Source organism: Dasypus novemcinctus, chromosome 13 (genome assembly GCF_030445035.2).
Source record: "Dasypus novemcinctus isolate mDasNov1 chromosome 13, mDasNov1.1.hap2, whole genome shotgun sequence".
NCBI lineage: Eukaryota > Metazoa > Chordata > Mammalia > Cingulata > Dasypodidae > Dasypus > Dasypus novemcinctus.
This window is the reverse complement of record NC_080685.1, coordinates 54,592,824-54,616,122: the sequence shown is the minus strand read 5'-3', so window position 1 is coordinate 54,616,122 and position 23,299 is coordinate 54,592,824. Positions and strand designations below refer to the sequence as shown.

At 34.5% G+C, this 23,299-nt stretch overlaps 1 protein-coding gene across 3 annotated transcripts in view; it reads left to right on the top strand.

Annotated features, from left to right (window-relative positions):
• COP1 (COP1 E3 ubiquitin ligase) overlaps nucleotides 1–23,299 on the top strand; it is a 262,696-nt gene that overhangs the window by 167,569 nt on the left and 71,828 nt on the right. For all 3 annotated transcript variants that reach the window (XM_004476672.4, XM_004476671.4, XM_023584129.3), the window contains exons 12-15: nucleotides 1,695–1,838; nucleotides 4,315–4,423; nucleotides 4,839–4,920; nucleotides 17,812–17,928. In XM_004476672.4, the coding sequence (XP_004476729.2) occupies nucleotides 1,695–1,838; nucleotides 4,315–4,423; nucleotides 4,839–4,920; nucleotides 17,812–17,928 (452 nt within the window). The remainder of the gene's footprint in view (nucleotides 1–1,694; nucleotides 1,839–4,314; nucleotides 4,424–4,838; nucleotides 4,921–17,811; nucleotides 17,929–23,299) is intronic.

Sequence of the window (23,299 nt, the reverse complement as noted above, 5' to 3'; positions counted from 1 at the left end):
CAAATAACTATTCATTGCTCTATGTTCATATTTTATTGATATGGAGCAAGCCAAAGAGGAAGCATTTGCTGACTCATGCTGTAGTCATTGACATTTAACTGAACAAAATTCCTTTAAAAGGTATATAAAAATATGGAAAATTTTAAATCTATAGTGAAAAGTAAGCATCTCAATGTGTGTTTTTAAGGGAAATATTCTTAACCTGTACTTGTTTTCCTTACCCATTATTGTTTTTGTATATACAATTATGTAATTGTAATATATACAATTATGCTGTATACAAAATTATATGACTAAATTTTCTGAAAAGGAGTATTAAAAAAGAGTATGCCAGGTGAGTGTTTTTATGAGAGTATGCATTTAATGAATGCTTGATATGCAGAATACTAGATAGGCACTGGGGGAGGAAACATACATAGTTATAAAAGTACATGTTCATCTATGGTTATATTAGATTTTAAACCTTTAGCCTTTAGACCTTGAGTTTTTACATAAGAACTTTGATTTGTGGTGTGTGTAGTACATAGTATTTAATAGCATTAACACTAAAACCAGTCTACATGATTTTTTAATACAATCTCAGCCACGTAAAATCTGGCTAATTGAGCATGTTAACTTCTAATTCTCATCTGTAAAATATGGGTGATAGTATATCTACCTTGTAGGTTTGTTCACATATTAATGTATACAGAGTGTTTAGTAGCTAGTAAATAGTGAATATTAACTATAATTATGTAATTAATTGTAGATCAATGAGAATTTTTATGTATTCCCTATCCTTGCGGCTAAGCCTCTAGAAAGTATGCTTAAATTATAGTGAGATATAATATATAATGTATGTGACTACTTATTTCACCTTTTACTTTCATTCGTTCACTAAGATTTAGCTGGTTATATAACAACTTTGTTGAGGTTTCAAGTTAAGTTCTATAAAGGTGGATAAGATCTTGTGCTTTGCTTCAAAGTAGATCATTTTGAAACTTGTTTAGAAAGGTAAGCAAGAGAGAGAATTCCCTAAGCAATTCTAAAAGAAATGAGGTTTTTAACCAAATCTTTCTTGTTTATGGTATAAGGAATATATGTTGGGGATCACACATCAGATCATAATTGTTTGGGGGTTTAGGAATGGCTTTGGGAAAAAGTAATGATAATTTAGTGGTTACATTTTTATGTGTAATATCATAACACCTTCTTGAATTGCTTCAGTAATTCAGTTTGTATGCTAAAATTCATTTATTAAAATCACACTAAATACTGTGGAATTCTATTGCCCACACAAAAGAGAAGGAAAGGAAATGGGTGGAATTTTTTTTTAATTATGAATTTTTGTGACATTTTTAATATATCTTTCCTCACTAACTTTATTGTTAGCTTTGACAGCTGGGTAATTTATAATATGGTTACTAGGGCTGAATTGAAAACCGTGTCAGATGTCTAGGAACAAAAACATCTATAAGCAGAATTGTGCAGCTTCACACAATTCCCTTCCACTTACAATTTGATGTTTCTTCATAATGACTTAATCTTGACATAGGGACTTAATACAGTTTGAAGCCATATCAAGTAGGACTCTAATCCTGGTAAACACAATCACTTTAGAAATAGAAAATGCCCCATTCTGAAATATTGTCATTGTAAAAATCACAAGGATAGGTAAATAGTCTTACTGACCAAATATGTACTTTCTTCCTTAGTATTGAATTTGACCGTGATTGTGATTACTTTGCCATTGCTGGAGTTACAAAGAAGATTAAAGTCTATGAATATGGTACAGTCATCCAGGATGCAGTGGATATTCATTACCCTGAGAATGAAATGACCTGCAATTCCAAAATCAGGTACTTAACCTTATTTTTTTGGCATGATGCAGTGTGTGTACAGCACTCAGTATATATCATTAGTATGAGATTGTTAATTTACCTTTTCATGTGACTTATTAATGGTGAATATTATGTTTGTATTATGTATATGGACAATACATTCTTACCTTTTTTATGATAGATATTGGTTGCTTTCCCCCTTTGTAGGTTAATATTTTGTTTTTCTAGTTACCAAGTGGAAGTCCTTCTTTCTTCTACTTCATCAAATAATGGTCTTTTTTAGAAATGGCTTTTTTTTTTAACAGATTAATTTTATTGATGCGTATTAATACAGTATACAATTCATCCAAAAGTGGACAGTTAGTGGTATTTTGTATATTTACACAGTTGTGCATTCATCCCTTCTATATTATTATTTTCCTTATTTCAATAACAATAATAAAAAAAGAAAACAAATAAGAAAATGGGGTGGTAAGTAAAGGGCACTGTAGCCTATGGATAGTGTCTGAAAGGCAGGAAAACCTCCCCTAGTGTGCACATTTCTCTACATACTATAATTGTGTCTAGGTTTAAAAATTCCTTTCACAAAAACATTCTACTTTTCATTGAGGGAATAGTATTTTTTTATAAATTAGATGTTGGGGCTCACAGAGAGTGTTTTTCAAGCCTGAAATGTTTGTTTAAAATATAAGAAATTGGCCCTACTCCTGGTCTGTCCAATAAAATCTCAGAGGAATCCGAGAATCTGCAGTTTTTTTTTGTTTTTGACAAGCTTCCCAAGATGTTCTCGTGGGCATGGGGTTAAAAGGATATGATATAAGGAAGTCATCTAATAATAAATGTAATTAAAACTTAGAACATGTTCAAAACAGTTGTCCTTATACCTGTATTTTGAAGAATGACTAGTAAGTGTGTAAATGTGCATTTTAATAATATCAATAATATAGCAAGTATTATAATCTTGATACATAATTTATTATAGCTTTCCTTTTCTTTTTCTAATTCATTCCTAAAAATGCTCAACTCTGATCATTTGTAAGTCTATTCAATCATTAGTGATGCTTATCATTGAGAAATACTTATAGTTTATGTCTTAAGTGAAGAGAATATAAAATGAGTTAGACTTAACTTTATTGAATTCTTTTGTGTCAGGCACTGTCCCAAGTACTTTATCTTAAGCAGACCTATGAGATACTTACTATCCCGTTTTGTACATGAAGAAACTGATACACAGAAAGATTAAATAACTTTTCTAAGATTACATAGTCAAAATATGGAGGAGCTAGAATTCAAACTGAGATCGATTGGTTGCAGAGTTTTTGCTCTTAATTGTGTGCTACTTATTAATAAAATGGAGACCATAATAGTATACCTATCTAATGAAATAATACTTTAAATAAATCCATGTAATGCACCTCACACAATCCACATGGCTCGTAGTAAATACTCATGGTAAATGTTACTGTTACGAAAATGTGGATTAGAGTTTAAATCTGCTACCTACCTTTTTGTCATGACACGTATAAAAGTATAGCAATATTTTATGAAATTTTGGAGTAAATGGCAGACACTGATCAAGGCTGGAAGCTATGGGCTTGAGCTGAAAGCATCAATATGTATGCATGCTCAAAATCCATTGAGCATTCCAGTTGAGAAACTTGAAATTACGTGGAGCCACAGCTAGTAAATGGCATATCTGGAATTTGAGTTCAGATTTTTCTAAATACAAACTTTAGCTCTTTATTATTCCATAAAATTTCTCCTACAAAATCCATGAAGTATATTTTAAAATGTAAATGAACCCTTCCAATATCTGAAATGTAGGAAATGTGCAGCTAGTAGAGAGCAAAGACTTTATTGTGTCCATATGCTTGGAATTCATCTAGATTATTTGATTTCTGTGTAGCTTCTTTATAAACAAAATTTGTAAATTTTTATGTTGTAGACTTTTGGAGCACTTGAGGAGAACTTGAAGCCATAAATGTTAAAAAGTTTAATTCTATTAGATCCTTTTAGTTGGACTTTTAGTCATAAGCTTGTATTAGTTAAGATTTTTGGATATAGATACAGAAACCCAGTTTAGCTAGTTTATATGAATCAGGCTTAACTGGATATGGGGCTAAAACAGTGTCATCAGGTCTTCATCATTCTTTCATGGCATGCTCTGGGACTCCTCAGCTTCTGTCATCTTCACTTAGAGTCATGCTCTTCTCATGCATCAAAGATGGCCAGTGGCAGTTTTAAACTCACATCTGTATTACAGCTAGTGATCAGAGAGGAAAGTGGTAACAGAATTTACCTAATAGTTTCAGTAAAAAAATCTAGGTATTATTGATGTCTCTTCCCTAGTGTGTTGTGGACAGAATAATCATTGTGAACTCTTGTAGATCATTTTGAAACGGTTCTAAAAATTCTAAACACATTAAAATTCCTTATATCCCATTGTAATTTATTTTTACTTAATGTAAGCCTTAACTATATTTCTTTCTTATAGCTGTATCAGTTGGAGTAGTTACCATAAGAACCTATTAGCCAGCAGTGATTATGAAGGTACTGTCATCCTATGGGATGGATTCACAGGACAAAGATCAAAGGTCTACCAGGTAAGTAAATAAGTATACAAGTTATTTGTTGCAGGAATCCCATTTTTTCCCTTCTTAATAATTGAAGAGCTTCATGGGCTTCAGGTTTGAAGTCACTATTTGATATTTTTTATACCTATGTAATGACAAATTATACTTTTCTGAAACACCTCCTCAAAATTTTGCATTTCTAGAATGTAGCATATGAATTTCCAAAAGGATTAATTTTTATAAAAATGTATATAAAAAGTTTTGGAACTACTTTGCATTGGCGACCTTAGTTTGCTTTTCACTTATGTTCCATGTATCCTGTTATCCTTTCCCCCATAGCAATGAATTGGTATCAGGTTTTGTTTTGTTTTGATTTTTGTTTTGGCTCTATTAATTTTAAGATAATGTTCTATCTGAGACTGCTTTTTCTTCCTTCTGAATCAAGGAGCATGAGAAGAGGTGCTGGAGTGTTGACTTTAATTTGATGGATCCCAAACTCTTGGCTTCAGGTTCTGATGATGCAAAAGGTACAGTTAGAATCTCTTTCTTCACACTCCCCCACTTAATTCTTTTTATTGACAGAGGTGAAAACATTTGTTGGAACTCATGGTAGGCCTTTGTGATTACTGATTAACTATTCCAAAAATGATTTAAGTACAAAAATCTATTTTTCTTTTGGAGTGAAAGAAAAATGCATATACTATAACCACATTATAAAGATATTTTTTGGAGTCATGCCACATTGAATAAATGAATTTAGAATTGTTGCTACCTTATAACCAGGTCCTTTAGATTTTTCAGCAACAGAAGCTCACTTGATGGTATATTTAGAAACCTCTGTAGTTTGAATTGTAATATATTAAATTTTCAGTGTATATTAAAATCTCTTTTTGGTGTTCATTATATTTCAGGGGAAAATTCTACATTTCTTTCTGCCAATATAATTGACCTTATTTCTGTTATTTCTGTTGTTGTTTTTCTTGCACATCCATCTTACTCTTCATTCTTTACTTTTATCCGTATTGTCCTGTTTTGCTCGGTATTCTTACCATCAGATTTTTAAACCCTCTTAAATTTCTTTTATCTAAGAGTTTGCAGCTTTATCCTTTGTCTTTTATTTTCTCTTTTTATACATGTAACATCCAGACTAGTGGTTAGATAGGCAAGAATAGCACTAGCATTGGAAGCATCACATCATGTTATGCCATAACCTTTGCTTTGTTTTATATAAAGTATATGAAATGATATAGCATGCCCTATTCTGTAAAAGGGAAGTGAATGTAGTTGGATTGCCCCCATCCTTCAAATGTTCTGGCTCACATAGGAGCAAGTTGTTTACCTGTAGTATATATACATCGGAATACCTTCCTTTTTAATTGTTTTAAGAATTTAACCTTGAATTTCAAAATTATTTGGAGCCCCATGTTACAGTTGATATTTCTATATTTGAATGCAATTTCATTAATGTTAAAAATTCTGTTTCAGACTAATATACTGGGTATATCCTTTATTGAGTTGAAATACTTGTATTTTTGTACCGAAGGATAACCTTTGTTCAAAGGTGGTGTTGCTTTGTATTAGTTTTTCTTGACTCAGGAAAATAGGTGCAATTCTAAGCAGTTCAATTAGGAAGGAATTTAATGCTGGCAATATATGGGCTTACTAAGGATTGGTTAAAAGAAAATCACCTGCTAGGATGCTGTTGGTTTATAAAATAAAGATTGCTGGGATTGCTGAGAAGCTGTTGTTAATTTACAGGAGTTCAAATACAATCTACTTCAAACCACTTGTCTGCTCTCTGTTCATGGGTTTCCTCTCTGCAGCTGCCAGAGAATAATGGTGTCTCCTCGTCTGCCTTCCAAAACTTGCTTGAGGAACACTCATTGGCAGAATCTCACTGAGAACTGTAGAGGGAATAGGTTATGAGAAATGTAGTTTCAGACTTCTAGTCTTTAATACAAAGGGGAAGTGCAGATGGGGGCTAGGAATGATGTTGAATTGACCATAGATAATCTAGCACACGTCTTTTAGTTGTCTCTAAGGGGTTATAAATGGAAAGCATATGTTTATATATAAGTAAAGAGGAGAAAAGAATTCTTCTGCCACTTTGATAATTTCTTCATCTGTTAATGCATTATTTAAATTAATTTATTGAAGTATATCACTCATACATAAGCATACATAAACAATAAGTGTATAATAAGTTGTGAACTTAAAAAACAAACATATATAACATCATACAGGACTCTCATAACTCACTCTACCACCAATAACTTGCATTGTTGTTAAACCTTTTTAACTAATGATTTAAGAGCATTGTCAAAATATTACTACTAACTAAAGTATTTTCCCCCAAGCCACCCTATTATTATTATCTTTATATCATTTATATATGAACATACATAAACAATTAAATGTATAGTAAAAGTTGTGAACTTACAAAGCAAACATGCATAACATCATACAGGGGCCCCATACATCAACCTTCCACCAACACCTTGCATTGTTGTGAGACGTTTGTTACAAATTATGAAAGAATGTTATCCAAATCTTACTACTAATCATAGTCCTTATCTTACATTTGGTGCTTTTTCCCCCAACCCCCCATTATTATTTTTTAATTATGTTTTTTTATGACAGAAGTTATAAACTTATAAAACAATCATTCACATGTGCAGAATTCCCAAACAACACCCCTCTATCAACATACCAGTCTGTGGTGGAACATTTGTTACAGATAAGATAATATCATCTGATTGTTACCATGTCCATTGTGTACATTTGGCACACATTTTCCATACTGCCCCATTATCAACACAGTACAACTTTGGCATAGATGTAAGAATACTATATTATTACTACTAACCAAAGTCCATAGGTCACCCCAGTTGTATTTTTCCCATTCTTCCCCCACATTCCCAAAATCCTGCAGTAGTTGCTCTGAGTTACAAAGGACACTCTTGCTTCTGTACCATAGACCACAATTCTCATCCACCTCTTGGTTTACTGTGCTATTTAGTTCCTAGATTATTCTCTAGCATTCTGTCAATTGGCATTTACATACCTAGACTACCATTTTCAGCCATATCCCCATTTTTTTTTAAGATTTATTATATTTACTTCTCCCCCCTTCCCTCCCATTGTCTGTCCTTTGTGTCCATTCATTGTGTGTTCTACTGCATCTGGTGGCACTGGGAAACTGTGTCTCTTTTTTGTTGCATCATCCTGCTGCGTGGCACGGCATTCCTTAGTCGTGGCAGCACTGCGTGTGGGCCAGCTTACCACACAGGTCAGGAGGTTCTGGAAATCGAACCCTGGACACTCTATCAATTGAGCCACGTACACTTCCCCACATCCCCATTTATAAACTAGCTATTACTCACTATTTGTTACCATTCACTCTATACATTTCCACACTTCTACAGTAAAGCTAATTAAAACTTCTACATACAGTAAGCATCAGTAGTCCATCTCAGTCCTCCTCTTACCTCCTTTAAGAATCCACTACCTACCACCAGGTCTTGAAGATACTTTCCTACAATTTCTTCTAGAAGTTTTATGGTTCTTGCTTTTACTTTTATGTTTTTGATCCATTTTGGATAAGGTTTGCGATAGGTGTCCTTTTTGCTTCTTTTGGCTCTGGATATCCAGTTCTTTCAGCACCATTTGTTGAATGGACTGTTTGGCCCAAGCTGTGTGGGTTTGACAGACTAGTCAAAAATCACTTGACCATACATGTGAGGGTCTGTTTCTGAACAATAAATTTGGTTCCATTGGTCTGTCTGTCTTTATACCAGTACCATACTGTTTTAACCACTATAGCTAAATAATATGATTTAAAGTCTGGAGCTGAGGGTTTGCTTTTCCTTTTTTATGATGTTTCTGGCTATTCAGGACACCTTACCTTTCCAAATACATTTGATGATCGTGTTTTCAATTTTTTTTTTTTAATTTTTTTTTTAAATGCTGGTGGAATTTTTATCAAGATTACATTGAATCTGTATAACAATTTGAGTATAATTGACATCTTTATGATATGTGTTCCAATCCATGAACATGAAATGTTCTTCCAGTTATATAGGCCTTTTTTTGATTATTTTAACTTGGAGTTGCAGTTTTCTGAATACAAGTGCTTTACATTGTTGGTTAAGTTTATTCCTGACTATTTGAGTTTTATCTGTCATATTTTATATTTTCACCACCCTTGACAATTTCAGTTACTTTTATTGATATAATCTTCATTTCTAGACTCTCTTCCAAGCCTTTCTCCTGTCTTTTCTTTACAGGCTCTAGGACACCCTTTAGTATTTCCTGAAAATCTGGTCTCTTGCTTACAAATTCTCTCAGCTTCTGTTTATCTGTGAATATTCTAATCTCACCCTCATTTTTGAAAGACAGTCTTGGCTGGAAGTTTTTCTCTTGTAGTATCTTAAATATATCAGACCACTGTCCTCTTGCCTCCATGGTTTCTGGTGAGAAATCAGCACTTGATCTTATTGGGTATCCCGTATATGTTATGCATTGCTTTTCTCTTGCTGTTCTCAGAAATCTCTCTTTGTCTTTGGCATTTGACATTCTGATGAGTACGTGCCTCAGAGTTGGTCTATTCGAATTTTTTTGGAAGGGAGTATGCTGTACTTCTTGGACATGGATATCTATGCCCTTCAAGAGGGTGGGAAGTTTTCTACCATTATTTCTTCAAATATTCCTTCTCCCCCTTTTCCCTTTTCTTCTCCTTCTGGGACACCCATGACATGTATGTTAGCACACCTTTTGCTGTCATTTAGTTCCCTGAGACTTTGTTCAATTTTTTTCATTCTTGTCTTCATTTCTTCTTTTGTATGTTCACTTTCAGAGGCCATTTCTTCAAGCTCACCTGTCCTTTTTTCTTCCTTCTCAAATCTGCTATTATATGATTCCAGTGTTTTTTAAATTTTGTTTATTGCACTTTTCATTTTCATAAGATCTGCTATTTTTCTATGGATGCTTTCACATTCTTCTTTGTGTTCATCGAGTGTCGTCTTAGAATCCTTAAATCTTTAGATCTCATTGAATTTATTAAGAAGATTTGTGTGAACATCTATGATTAGTTGTCTGAACTCCTTTAGGTCATCTGGAGGCTTATCTTGTTCTTTTCACTGGGACATAGCTTCCTGTTCTTGGTGTGGATTGTAATTTTTTGTTGGTGTCTTGGCATCTGGCTTACTCGATTCTTTATGCTGGGTGCAGTTTTTCTTTTTAGTTCGGGGTTTCCTGCCCTTTCTCCCTTACTGGGTGTGGAGTAGGAGCCAAAGATGTAGTTGGTGTTATAAACTGTAGAAGCTCAAGCTACCCTCATTGCCCCAGGGACTGATGAGGCTTCTCCCAAATTTCTCCTTTGCCAGGTGTAGAGACAGAGTCACAGCTGTGTGGAATCATCCAAGTTGTTAAAGCCTTGAAAGTTGTTGCCCAGAGAGACTGATGAAGCTTCATGCCCCTTTTTCTCCTGCCTGGGGCAGGGATGGAGCTGCAGATGTGGGCAGCAGTCTATACAGTGCAGGTCCAAGATGACCACAGTTGCCCTGGTAGTCTTCCAGTTATTCAGTCTGTGCCATCCAAGCATATCTGCAGTTACCTGGATAGGCTGATGCATGCCCCCCCTCCCCTACCTCCTCACTGCCAGAGGTGGGGCTGAAGCCTAGTCTAGGGCTGCAGGCCAATCTGGGTGAAAGAAACCAGATCCTACCATCACTGTGATTTTCTTTTGGTCAGCCCGGCTTCCCCTCATGCTGGGTGTGGAGTCAAAATGGTGGCCACTGGCCTCTTTGCAACTTGGACAGATTCACACCCTAGCCATACCTAGGATTATACCTTAGCCAGCTGTGTCTACCAATCAGTAGCAGAAATCCGTAGCCAAATATCTCCTCCTCCCTTGTTTTTGGGAAATGGAGTTTCCAATGCCAGCCACAGAATAGCTCCCAGGGTGGCATATGCTCAAAGTAGGGTAATCACCAGTCCCCACGGCTTGGTCGGTAATTTCCCGGAGAGGCTGGCGCAGATTCCCCTAGCTTCCTCCCTTCCAGAGGTGGGGCTGTGGCTTAGGCTAGACCTGCAATCTGATCTAGATAGAAAGAAGCCAGTCCCTACCAGAACTGGGATTTTCAACCTTCCCTGCTTCCCCTTATGCCAGGTGCGGATTTAAGATGGTGGCTGTAGGCCTCTTTCTTACTTGGACTGACTTGAACTTTAGCTGTTCTTAGGATTATACTTTAGCCCGCTGGATTTACTCATCAGTAGCTGACGTTGGTGCCCAACCGTCTCTTTCTCCCCCATTTTTGCGAAGTGGAACTTTCATTTCCAGCCATGGTAAGCTCTTGAGATGGCTTGTGCCTCCTGTGGATAGGCACTGGCCTCTGTGGTATGGAGTGCTCTATTTATGAATATTTTCTGCAAATGGGCAGTTTCTTCTTTCCATCCTTTCAAATATGTTGCAGGATGCTCTTCTGTCCTCCTAAAGGCCCCACGCAGGTACTTCAGATAGCTCCAGATAGCTCTGGGTAGTTACTAACTGCTCTGTAGCAGGAACTGACTCAAGGAGCTCCTTACTCCACTGCCTTTTTGCTGGTTTTCTCTGTTAATGCATTTTTCCCTGGATGCAATTAAATTCAAATGTAATTGGCTTAAATACGTTAGAAATGAACTTCTTTAAGATTACAAGGTAGTAAGCAACAGGAGAAAAATTAGCAGCTATGAAAGCCAAAGCTGACATTTATTGTTTAGTAAGTCAGGCAGTGTTCTGAAGACTTTACACATAAAATCATTAATCCTCACAACTACCCTATGCACAGACAAGTTCAGTAACTTGCCCAGTGTCACAAAAGGCTTCTAAGTCTCTACCAATAAAATAGTCTTGTTTTAGCTCATTACTCAAAAGTTTTTTAAATTTTATAAAATTGGAAGAATTTTAAGATCATCCTTATTGTTGTAAAAACCAATATTTTGGATAATTTTAAATCCCAGAAATTGTGTCCTTTTAACCGAATGTAAAAACCTAAGTGAACCCCATGTAAATAACTTGGGTGTGTTTGATATGCCTTTTTCTTTGAAAACTAGTGAAATAATTATTTGATTATTGGAAGACTTAGTTTTAAATTTATAATATCCAGCCCTTGCGCTAGATCTTCTCAGTTTAGGTCTACGGTAAATTTGTTTTTATATCAAAAGTAATGAAAAGGTATTCAAGACAGTGAGATAAACAGCACAATAGATTCTTCTTTTTTTTTAAATTTTATATATATCGCCCCCCATTGTCTGCTCTCTGTGTTTTTTCCTATTAATTTTTCTCCCCTCTTCCCTCCCCCTCCCCCCAGTTGTCTGCTCTGTGTTCATTTGCTGTGTGTTCGTTTGTGTCCGCTTCTATTCTTGTCAGCGGCACGGGAATCTGTGTCTCTTTTTGTTGCATCATCTTACTGCTTCAGCTCTCTGTGTGTGCGGCACCACTCCTGGATAGGCTGGACTTTCTTTCGCACTAGATGGCTTTCCTTAGGGGGCGCGCTCCTTGTGTAGGGGACACCCCTGCGTGGCACGGTACTCCTTGCGTGCATCAGCACTGCGAGTGGGCCAACTCCACACGGGTCAAGGAGGTTCTGCATTTGAACCTCGGACCTCCCATGTGGTAAGCGGGCACTATCCATTGAGCCAAGTCTGCTTCCCACAATAGATTCTTATATGTCCTATGTCAGAATCATTTCATGTATCAAATAATGAGGTAAGAACTAACATATTTAATCATGTATGAGAGATTAGAGTTATATTTCTAGCCCAGGGGCCAGCATATTTATATGTAAAGGGCCATATAGTAAATAGTTTAGGCCATGTGAGTCCATAGCAAAATTGAGGTTATGTAGATAAGAGAAAAAAAAAATTCAACAGATATTGACATAATTAAAAATGATATTACTAATTGTGAACAACTTTTTGCAGTACATAATAAGAATGGATTTTTGTGTGTAGAGGGCATAACATTTTGCATAATTAAGTTTCACAGGTTTCACAGGTCATATTCCCTATCAAGTTGATTACAAATGTTCATCTGTTAATGCAGATCTCAAATGAGATTTTACATATTTCATCCGTGGAAATGCTTTTTCACACAGATAGTTACTACCAAATGTTGATCTCATTCTATGAACATATGATTTTAATTGAGCATGTTATTAGCTTGGAAGGCATTTATAGAATTCTGTTAAATTCTTTTCTTGAAATTTGCCTTTTAGTATGTCATTTCATTGCAAATTGATCACTTACAATTTAAAATTAGGTGGATGCTTCCCAACTGTAATTGTATTAAGGTCCAAAAATCGTGGGTAGAACTGTAGCTTGAACTGAAAAAAAATATATCTGCTCTAAATTTGTGTGGAAATAGAGATCTAGCTTCTTATTTTAACTTTTGACAGCATGGGCAATATTTAAAGCAGTTTTTTGTTATGACGCAAACAAATTTAGTTTTCAAAATGTCTTTACCGGGTAACGGACTTGGCCCAGTGGTTAGGGCGTCTGTCTACCACATGGGAGGTCCACGGTTCAAACCCCAGGCCTCCTTGACCTGTGTGGAGCTGGCCTATGCGCAGTGCTGATGCGCACAAGGGGTGCCGTGCCACGCAGGGGTGTCCCCCGCATAGGGGAACCCCACTTGCAAGGAGTGCGCCCTGTAAGGAGAGCTGCCCAGCGCGAAAGAAAGTGTAGCCTGCCCAGGAATGGCGCCGCCCACACTTCCCGTGCCGCTGAGGACAACAGAAGCAGACAAAGAAACAAGATGCAGCAAATAGACACAGAGAACAGACAACCGGGGGAGAGGGGGGAATTAAATAAATAAATAAATCTTAAAAAAACAAAAAAAGAGTCTTTACCACAATTTAAGTTTCACATATAAGTGCTGTTTTGGCTTGTCATTTTCTTTTTTGTTTTCCTCTCTTTTTTTTCTTCTTCCCCTCTCCCTCCCCCTCCTTGCTGTTTTTGCTGTCTGTGTCCATTCACTGTGTGATCTTCCAAATCTATTTCTCTTTTTGTCTTCTCTCCTCGTCTTTCTCCTCTAGGTTTAACAGGGATTCAATCCTGGGGATCTCTGAATGTGGAGAGAGGTTCCCTGTCAATTGCGCCACCTCAGCCCCTAGTTTCTGCTATGCTTCACCTTGACTCTCCCCTTCGTCTCTCTTTTGTTGCATCATTATCTTGCTGCATGACTCACTTGAGTGGGCCCTGGCTCACTGTGCGGGCACGCACGTAGACACTCAGCTCGCCACATGGGCATTCACATGGGTACTCAGTTCACCACACAGGCACTCGTGTGGGTACTCAGCTCGCCATGCAGGCACTTGTATATGCACTTAGTTCACCACATAGGCATTCAGCTTGCTGCACAGGCACCCACATGGCCACTTGGCTTGTTGCATGAGGAGGCCCCAGGGATCAAACCGGGTCCTCCCGTTAGGTAGGCAGAGACCTTATCACTTGAGTCACATTTGCTTAGCTGGCTTGTCATTTTAAATTGACTTCATTAAGAACCGTTGCTAAAAAAATTTGCTAAGTCTGTATTAAAAACTAATTTCCAAAGCCATCCATTGTTTTATAGTAATAGTTAAGGATAATTCTTCTTCAGAAAAATTTAAATTTTGACCCTAAACTTAAAATATTGCAATAACCTTTACCATTGCTAAGCTATTAAACTGGTGTGTGAGTGACAAAATTCAAAGAAATGACGGTATTTAACTGTGTGAGTACAACGTTCACCATTGACAGTACTGGTTCAGTGACACTCAATAGATTCAAATGTTTTTGCAAAATTGCTGATGAGTATTATAATAATCATGGGCATTAAATGCCTTGCATTTTCACATGCTGTATAAATTTGTCCAATTTAAGCCTTTTGCTGCTTCAAGCATATTTTTACCACCATCAGATGTAATACATTTTAGCAGATTCCTCTTCAGGCTGTAATGCATTAGTGTTTTCTGAAATTTATTCTCAGCTGTAGTTCTGTGCAGATACTTCATTGAGGTTAATTCCTCAGTTACTTTTATTCATCCTTTACTCCTTGAATAAACAACTGAGCATTATCCGTAACATTTGTTGTAGAATTTGTCCATGAAGCTTTCTGGGCTTGGATTTTTCTTTGCTTGAAGGTTTTTTTTTCCCATAGGTACAGGCAGCCTATAAATTCTTGAGTGAGCTTTGGTATTTTTTATCTTTCAGGAAATTGGTCCATTTCATTTAGTTTAGCAAATTGATGGGCAGCAAGGTGTTTGTAATGTACAGTATTTAATCTGTCGGTTTGTAATCATGTCCCATGTTTATTCCTGATAATTGGTATTTTGTGTCTTCTCTTTCATTTACCTAAAATTTTCAGAAATCTTTGCTATTGGTTTATAGCTTAATTCTTTTCTAGTTACAGAACATACTTTAAGATTTTTTTATAATATACTTTTTAAAATTTTTAGAAGACACCTAGATTATGTAAATGTTATGTAAAAAATATGGGGGATTCCCATGTACCCTGATCCCTACCCTCACACATTTTCCCACATTATCAACATCCTTCATTAGTATGGTACATTTGTTAAAAATTTTTTTTACATTCAGAACATACTTTTTAATGATTTTAATAATTTTAAATTTGTTGTGATTTGTTTTATGTTTTACCCTGTTATGGCCTGCTTTATTAAATATCCCATGTATGTTGAAAATAATGTGTTATCTGTGCTTATTATAGTAGGGTGTGCTGTGTAAATTAGATCAAGCTTGTTGATAATATTTTTCTTGTCTTCTCTATCCTTGGCTGATTTTTTTGTCTTGTTCTATTGAAGTGTTAAAATCCAATTTTATATCTTTTTTCAGTTTTGTTTTGTTTTTCACTATTGTTTTGTCTAATATTTTGAAGCTCTTAGGAGCAAAAACATTTAAGATTGTTATATCTTCTTGGTGAATAAACCCTTTTATCATTATACAATGCCACTCTGTTTATTCTGTTTGTTCTGTTTATTCTTTCTTCTGAAAATGACTTTTTCAAATAGTCATCAAACCATTATAACTTTCTTTTTATTAGTATTTACATGATTATTACTTTAGTCTCTTTACTTTTATCTTGCCTGTGCTTTATATTTTAAGTCCATGTTTGTAGTAAGCCTGTATTGGGGCTATTAAACAAATCTATACAGTCTGATAGCCACAGCCTTTTAGTTGATGTGTTAGACCATTTACATTTAATGTAATTATTGATATGTTGGGTTTAAGGGTACAATTTTATTATTTCCTATTCATTTGTTTTTTATTTTTCTCCATTTTCTGGTTTTTGTAGATTTGGTTGTTATTGATGTTGTTAATATTGCACATTATTTCTACTTTGCAACCAGGATCCTGAAAATCTGTTTTACCTACTTATTCTGGTGTCTATAAAGACATTTTTATTGTTTAAAATATCAACTAGAAGAGAGCAGTTACAAAAGCAGAGGTAGAATGGAGGTTAAAAACATGGCCTCTGGTTCAAATACTGGTTTACTTAATTTTTACCTGTATGACCTAACTTTCTGTACTTTACTGTCCTCTTCTCTAAAATAAGTATAGTAAAAGTAAATACATTATTTTTATGTTAAAAATGTAAATAAATAGTAAATATTTGAATATATATTGTATAAATTTTACGCATGCACTTATTTATGTCAATATCCTGCTTGTTCTCTGATTAGGAATATGGCTTTGTTTTTAAATTATTTTTAATTTTTAAAAATGCCATAATTTTCATATCTTATTTTGAAGAGCAAGAGGGTATCTAAAGCAGGGGTTGGCAAACTATGGCACATGGACCAAATTTGTCTGCTGCCTGTTTTTTTTGGGCTGTGAGATAAAATAGTGTTTAGATTTTAAATTGGTTTTAAAAAATGAAAAAGAAAATAATATTTTGTGACACAAAGAAAATCATGAAAAACTTAAATTTGAGTGTCCATAAATAAAATTTTATTTGAACAATCACTCTGATCTGTCTATGTGTTGACTATGGCTGCTCTTGGACTACAGTGGCAGAGTTAAGTAGCTGTGATAAGAGACCATATGGCCTGCAAAGCGTAAAAATATTTACTATCTGGCCCTTTACAAAAAATATTTGCTGACCTCTGATCTAAAGAATAACTTTTAAAGCATCAGTAGTGCACACAAATTTCCTTAATTGTTATTTCATCAAGTTAATTTAAAATATAGTGTAGTCAGTAATAGTATAAATTGGGCTGATAATGGAGGCTTTATAAATTATTCAGCATACTCTCATAGATAATGGGGAATCATTAATTTAACCTGGGAGCCTGGGAGAGGTAATATGGTAGTTGCTTTGGTACCTTTGTAAGACAACTCACCTTCATATTTCCATTTTCTAATCATACCTGCTCTTTGGGTCAGTCAGCTTTTCTCTCCCTAATCATTACAAATCTCAGTATATGTACCACTAGAGATAGACTAAATATCAAATGTAAAAATGCAGTTTTTATATTTAGTGAAATAATTCTCTTAATTTCATAGAGTTAAGTCGCATAACTGAATTCCTAAATAAAATTTTAAAATCATGAAATTCTTACTACAAAGATAAAATAAAAACTTCTCCAAAGTGCTTTAAAAGATGTTTGTATTCTGATATAGATCATGTATGTGAAAGCATACCTAAAACACATATGCACTATTTAAAGAATACTGAAATGAATATGCATGTACCTATCATCTACTTCCAGGTTATTTTTTGACCCAGTTTTTTTTTTTTTTTTTTTAGTTTCTCTCCCCATCTCAGTTGTCTGTTGCTCTGTGTCCGCTTCTATTCTTGTCAGTGGCACCGGGAATATGTGTCTCTTTGTTGCGTCATCTTGCTGCGTCAGCTCTCCGTGTGTGTGGCACCACTCCTAGACAGGCTGGACTTTCTTTCGCGCTGGTCGGCTCTCCTTCGGGGGTGTACTCCTTGAGCGTGGGGCTCCCCTACACGGGGGACTCCCCTATGTGGCACAGCACTCCTTGCGTGCATCAGCACTGTGCATGGACCAGTTCCACATGGGTCAAGGAGGCCCTGGGTTTGAACCGCAGACCTCCCATGTGGTAGGCAGACACTATCCATTGAGCCAGGTCTACTTCCTTTGACCCAGTTTTTATGCCTAAATTGTGGAATCATGTTACTTCTCAGTGTGTCATTAATTATTAATGTGAATTTCTGCCATCAAAACTAAACTAAGTTTAAAAAAACTTTTATTATTTGATCATTAAGTTTAGTTATCTTTGGCCCTAATAAACCAAAATGTTTTAGATTTACATGAAAAGATTTCTGGAGAATTAGCCAATTTCGAGAATTAGCCAATATATTATACAGGAGCTAATATATTGTTCATTTCATTTTTATTGTCCTTTGCCCTTAGTGAAGCTATGGTCTACCAACCTAGACAACTCAGTGGCAAGCATTGAGGCCAAGGCGAATGTGTGCTGTGTCAAATTCAGCCCCTCTTCTCGGTACCATTTGGCTTTTGGCTGTGCAGGTAAGAAAAAGAAATCATATTTGTCTTCTTTTGATGTTGATTGAGCATCAGGGCTAGGATAGAAAGGCATTTTAAAAAAGAAAAACTGTCCTTTGTAGATTTTAATTTTGAGTCAATAAACTAAATTAGATGCATGCAATACACAATAATTACTCGTTTACTTCTGTCCCTTTATTATACTATTCTGTCACATATATTTAATATAGAGAAATGGGTCTGTTATTGATATTTTTGTTGTTGTTCTAAGTCTTTACACACTTGAGCTAATGCTTATTTCTTTTTCATGAACTTAGGTAATAATGATGTTTAAACAATTAGGCCGTATTGTATAGACATAGGAACCCTTTTTTTCCCCAAGAAATGTTTCATTCAACAATTATTTATTGATTGTTACTATGTGCAGAGTTCTAGGGGGCAGTAAATAAGATACAGTCTTTTTCTCTTGGAGTACATGCTAACATAATCAGTACTCAAAAAATGCTTGCTATTAAATCTTTTTGCTAAAGTATTTTTCTTGAGAATGGTTGTCTGGCAGTCATAGAGATTACATCTCTTGTTATGTCATAATTATTATTAGTGCCCTCTTGGATTCTCAGAAGTGACATGAGTTGGATAATAAATCATATAGTCACCCTACTCTTTTATATCTTTCCCTTTCTTTTATATCTGCCACCCCCATTTAAGATTTACTAAAATGGTAAATACCTATAGTTTAACTTCTGTGGTTGTGAAATCTCCTTGATTCTTTTTTTAAATTAATAATATTTTTTAAACAACAAACTAGCACCATATCATGAGAAAAACATCAACTTTAAAAAAGGAAAAGCACAATTCAGTTTTTCATCACACCTTTATTTTTGCTTTATTATTTCTGCCACTCGGTTACTTACATAATTTCATAATTAAATCTGAGAAGGATATGAACTAATATGTATCTATGGATAGAATTCTCTTCATTAGCATGATTAAGTGCTATTCCTTTCCATTTGAACCTATTTAACTCTTTCTTTTTGCACATTCTTGACATGGACTTGGGAAAATTGGGTAACATCTATGCCCAAGTTCCTTATCTTTAAAATACAGTTTGCACTTTAAAACACTGTGAGGATTATGAAAGATGCTATGGGTAAAGCTCTTATAATATGGTGTTTAATAATTGCTTACTTATTTTCATTAATTTTGTCATACACACAATTAAAATATACATCCTTAATTGAAAGCTTTAATTTATGTTTTACTTTATATCCATTTGCTAAACATTGGTCATTTTTTTGTGAAATAGAAGTTAGTAGCATTAAGTATTTAACATGTATAAATGCTACATATGGGTGTCTTCAAATGTTTTCCTTTCGGGCAAGTGGAAACCTACTCTAAAAATGCTTCTACTATTTGGTAAGCAGTTTCTGCAACACTTAAACTTTTTCATTCATTTATTAGTTAATTTGGGCATTTATTTTTCCTCATACAATTTCAAGTTCTTATTTTACCAATTTTAGGAAAATGCTTTTTAGGAGTCTCATCAGAAATGTATTATATTTATTTGTTAATTTTGTAAGCAGTGACATTACTATGACAATCTGACTTCCCACACCAAATCTATTTGTTTGGACTGTTTTCTATCTAGCAATGAGATTTTATAGTTTACTTCATTTTAGTTTGTGGGTAATTGTTTTTTCTATGTATGTTATAATTTTTGTTATAATTACAAAAGAAATATTTTTTCCATTCCTTTTCTTAGGTAGTTACTGCTACCTAAGTTTTAGTAAATGTTCTCTAGTTTCTCTCATAAATGTCAATTTATCTCAGCACTACTTCGCAATTTTCATTGTACAAATCTTGGACTTCTTTTGTTAAATTTATTCCAACATATTCTATTATTTTTGATATTATTGTGGCTGGAATTGTTTTCCTGATTTCAGATTATTTGTTGCTACTATATAGAAATACAATTGGTTTCTATATATTTTGTATATTTTATCTTGTATCCATGTTACTCCCATAAATTTGTTCTCATAGTTTTATTGTGAATTTCTTGGGATTTTCTATATTTTGTATCATATGTGAAAATTAAGACATTCATAAATTAAGACAATTTTACTTCTTTTATAACCTATGTGCCGTTCTGCTTTAGTGCATTAGCTAGAAGCTCAAGTACAATGTTGAATACAAGTGATGAATGTAGCTTTCTGGTCTTAAAGTGAAAGCATTCACAATTAAGTATGTTGTTCACTGTGAGTTTTTCATACATGCCTTTTAACAAGTTTAGTAATTATTCTTCTATTCCTAGTTTGCTGAGTTTTTTTTTTTTTATCATGAGTGAGAATTGAATTTTGCCAGGATTCTTTCTCTATTGAGATGATCATGTAATTTTTATCCTTTATTATAATAAAAAGGGTAATATAATCATTGAGTTTTGTTGTTGTTGTTAAGCCCGCTTCTATTTCTGGGGAAAATCCCTCTTATTCATGATGTAAAATTCTTTTTGAATGCTGCTAGATTCATTTTATTAATATTTTAGGTATTTTTGTGTCTCTGTTCATGAGAGATATTTTTTATTTTCTATAGCTTTCATTTCCTTATAATGTCATTTTCTGGCTTTAGTGTCAAAGTACTGGTCTCATAGGATGAGTTGGAACGTATTCCCTTCTTTATTTTGTGAATGAGTTTGTGAAGGATCAGTATAATTTCTTTAAATATTTGATAGAATTCACCACTGAAGCCATCTGGGCCTGGGTTTTCTCATTTATGGGAAGGTGTTTATTTCTTATTTCAGTTTCTTCTTACAGGTCTATTCAGATTTTCTATTTCTTCTTGATGTCAGTTTTGTTTTTGTTTTTGTTTTTTTCTTTTTTTTCTTCTTTATTTTCTTTTAAATGTTACATTAAAAAAATGAGGTCTCCTTGATGTCAGTTTTGATCATTTATGGTTTTCTGGGAATTTGTCATTTTCATCTAAGTTTCCTTATTTGTTGGCATAAAGTTGTTCATAACATTCCCTTATAATTTTTTTTTTTTAGGAGGTACTGGGGTTTGAACCTGGGATCTCATACATGGGAAACAGACATTCAACCACTGAGCTACTCTACCTACTCCCCCCCCTTATAATTTTTAAATTTCTTGTGTTGATGATAATATCCACTCTTTAATTCCTAACTGGCAGTTTGTGTCTTCTCTCTATTATCTTCATTTCTTTGGTGTAACTAAAGGTTGATCATTGTTTGTGTGTATGTTTTTGTTTATTTGTGGGGGCAGTGGGGATGTGGATGAGAGTTACTTCAGGTCAGATCACCATATATTCCCACTGTTCTTACCCAAATTTAAGTTTTTCAATCATAAATCTTTTTAGATTGTTTTATATTTTTGGTTCAGTTCAAAGCACTGAGATAGCTGTTTGTCATTTTATCCTGCTTTTTTGATATGGTATATATAGTATTTTGGTCATACAAATGCCTTCATCCTTCAGTTCCTTCAGAATAGTATGCAGTACAGAAGATGTACAATATTTTGCCTAAAGAAAATATTCTTTGCTTATTATGATCTGATCAGTATTTTTATTGTATTTTATGCTAACCTCATTTAAGATATGTAATTCATTGTTTATAGCATATTTGAATGTTTTGCTTTTGAGGCATATGATTTTGTAGTGCATAAATAACTGTGAGTAGGATTTTACTTCTAGTACATAAATATTGCATCACTGAAACTTAATTTCATTATTAATGCATAGGGTTAGACAGTAATTGGCAAATTCTTCTATTACCAGTGGAAACCTACATTTGTGCCCATGTTTAAAAAAAAAAAGTTAACAGAATGTGTGAAATGGAAAATGTTAATTACTATTCCTTGTACTAATTTTATAACTACAGGAGTGTTGAGTATTGACTTACATTGAGGATTGAAATATAAAATGATGGAGTAGAAAGAACTTCAAGAAATTATTTAAGGGAAGTAAATGTGGCTCAAGTGGTTGAGTGCCTGCTTCTCATGGACAGCGTCCCAGGTTCGATCCCCAGTACCTCCTAAAAACAAAACGAATGGGGGGAAAGCAAACATTCATTGGGATGCAGATGTAGCTCAGTCGTTGCACACCTGCTTCTCATACTAGTTCCTGTGTTCAATCCCCGATATCTCCGATAGATAGATGGATGGACAGACAGACAGACACAATGAACAAAGTAAACCCACACTAAGTAGGATATAAAAGGATTACAAAAATGTTGGAAGGGAAGGAGTGCCTCCTGGAAAGGCTCTTAGCTGAACTTAGAATAAGATAGTCCAAAAGAGTTGTTACTTTTTTCACAGTCATTGGAACTATTGCAGTCCAGAATATGATGTCATTGCTGTAATCGAGGTATCAGGAAATCCTTCACTTCAGCTGCCACAGCTAGAGGCTGGACAATGAAACACTATACAGAAAACCTCCTTATAATGGTGCTTATAATGGAATATCCAAGGCAAAAGGATAATGACCTCTCAACTTTATCTTTCAAGTCTTTGCATGAGTACACCTGGTTGGTTATTTTAATTTATATCCAGAAGCATAGCAGGGCAATATAATTTTGAACTTTCCAGCTTCCATAGACTATAAACACTATAAGGTGTTGGGAATGATCTCTGTATGCCATTCGCCATATCTAGCACAATAAGGTTAGATATGAGTTTAATACTTAATTTCCTTGCTCTGAAATAGGAGGTAGTCTCAGAACAAGGCATTAATGAGGTCAGCACTCTGTGCTTTATTCTCTGCCTTTAACTGTACCTTTCACTGACTGAAACTTACCTTTAGGAAACAATTACTGATGTTTAATCTTCTCCATGTAGAATTGGAGCATTTTTTTAAAAATGTAGATATTCTATATCTGAATGTTTCTCCATAGAATACCGAACAGCACTCTCTTTTCAGCTCTGCCAATTATTTTACCTTTGAGAACAGTATGAAGTCGTATTCATGAGGTTATTTATTAAATTTCATTGGTGACGATGAATTTGATGTTAAGAATGTGTGCTCGCTCGCTCTTGCGCTATCTCTCTCTCTCTCTCTCTCTCTCTATATATGTATATATATATATTTTTTTAGTCCCTATAAAATTTTATTAGACACAGAAACTAAGCTTTTGGCATTAGCTCATACATTCACAAATCCAGGGCATCAAAGGACATATTTAAATGTCCATTTTGTATTTTACAAACTGTTTCTGTTAGACATTATTTGACCATAATTTGTGAAAATGCCTTTAGTCTCTACTGGACTTGGTTATTTTTATTTTTTTCATTTTCAAAATTCTTTTTTAGCTTTTATCTTTAAAGCTTTAAGATTATTTAAATAATATATTGAAAATATAGGATTCCCATAAACCCCAACCCCTTCCTCA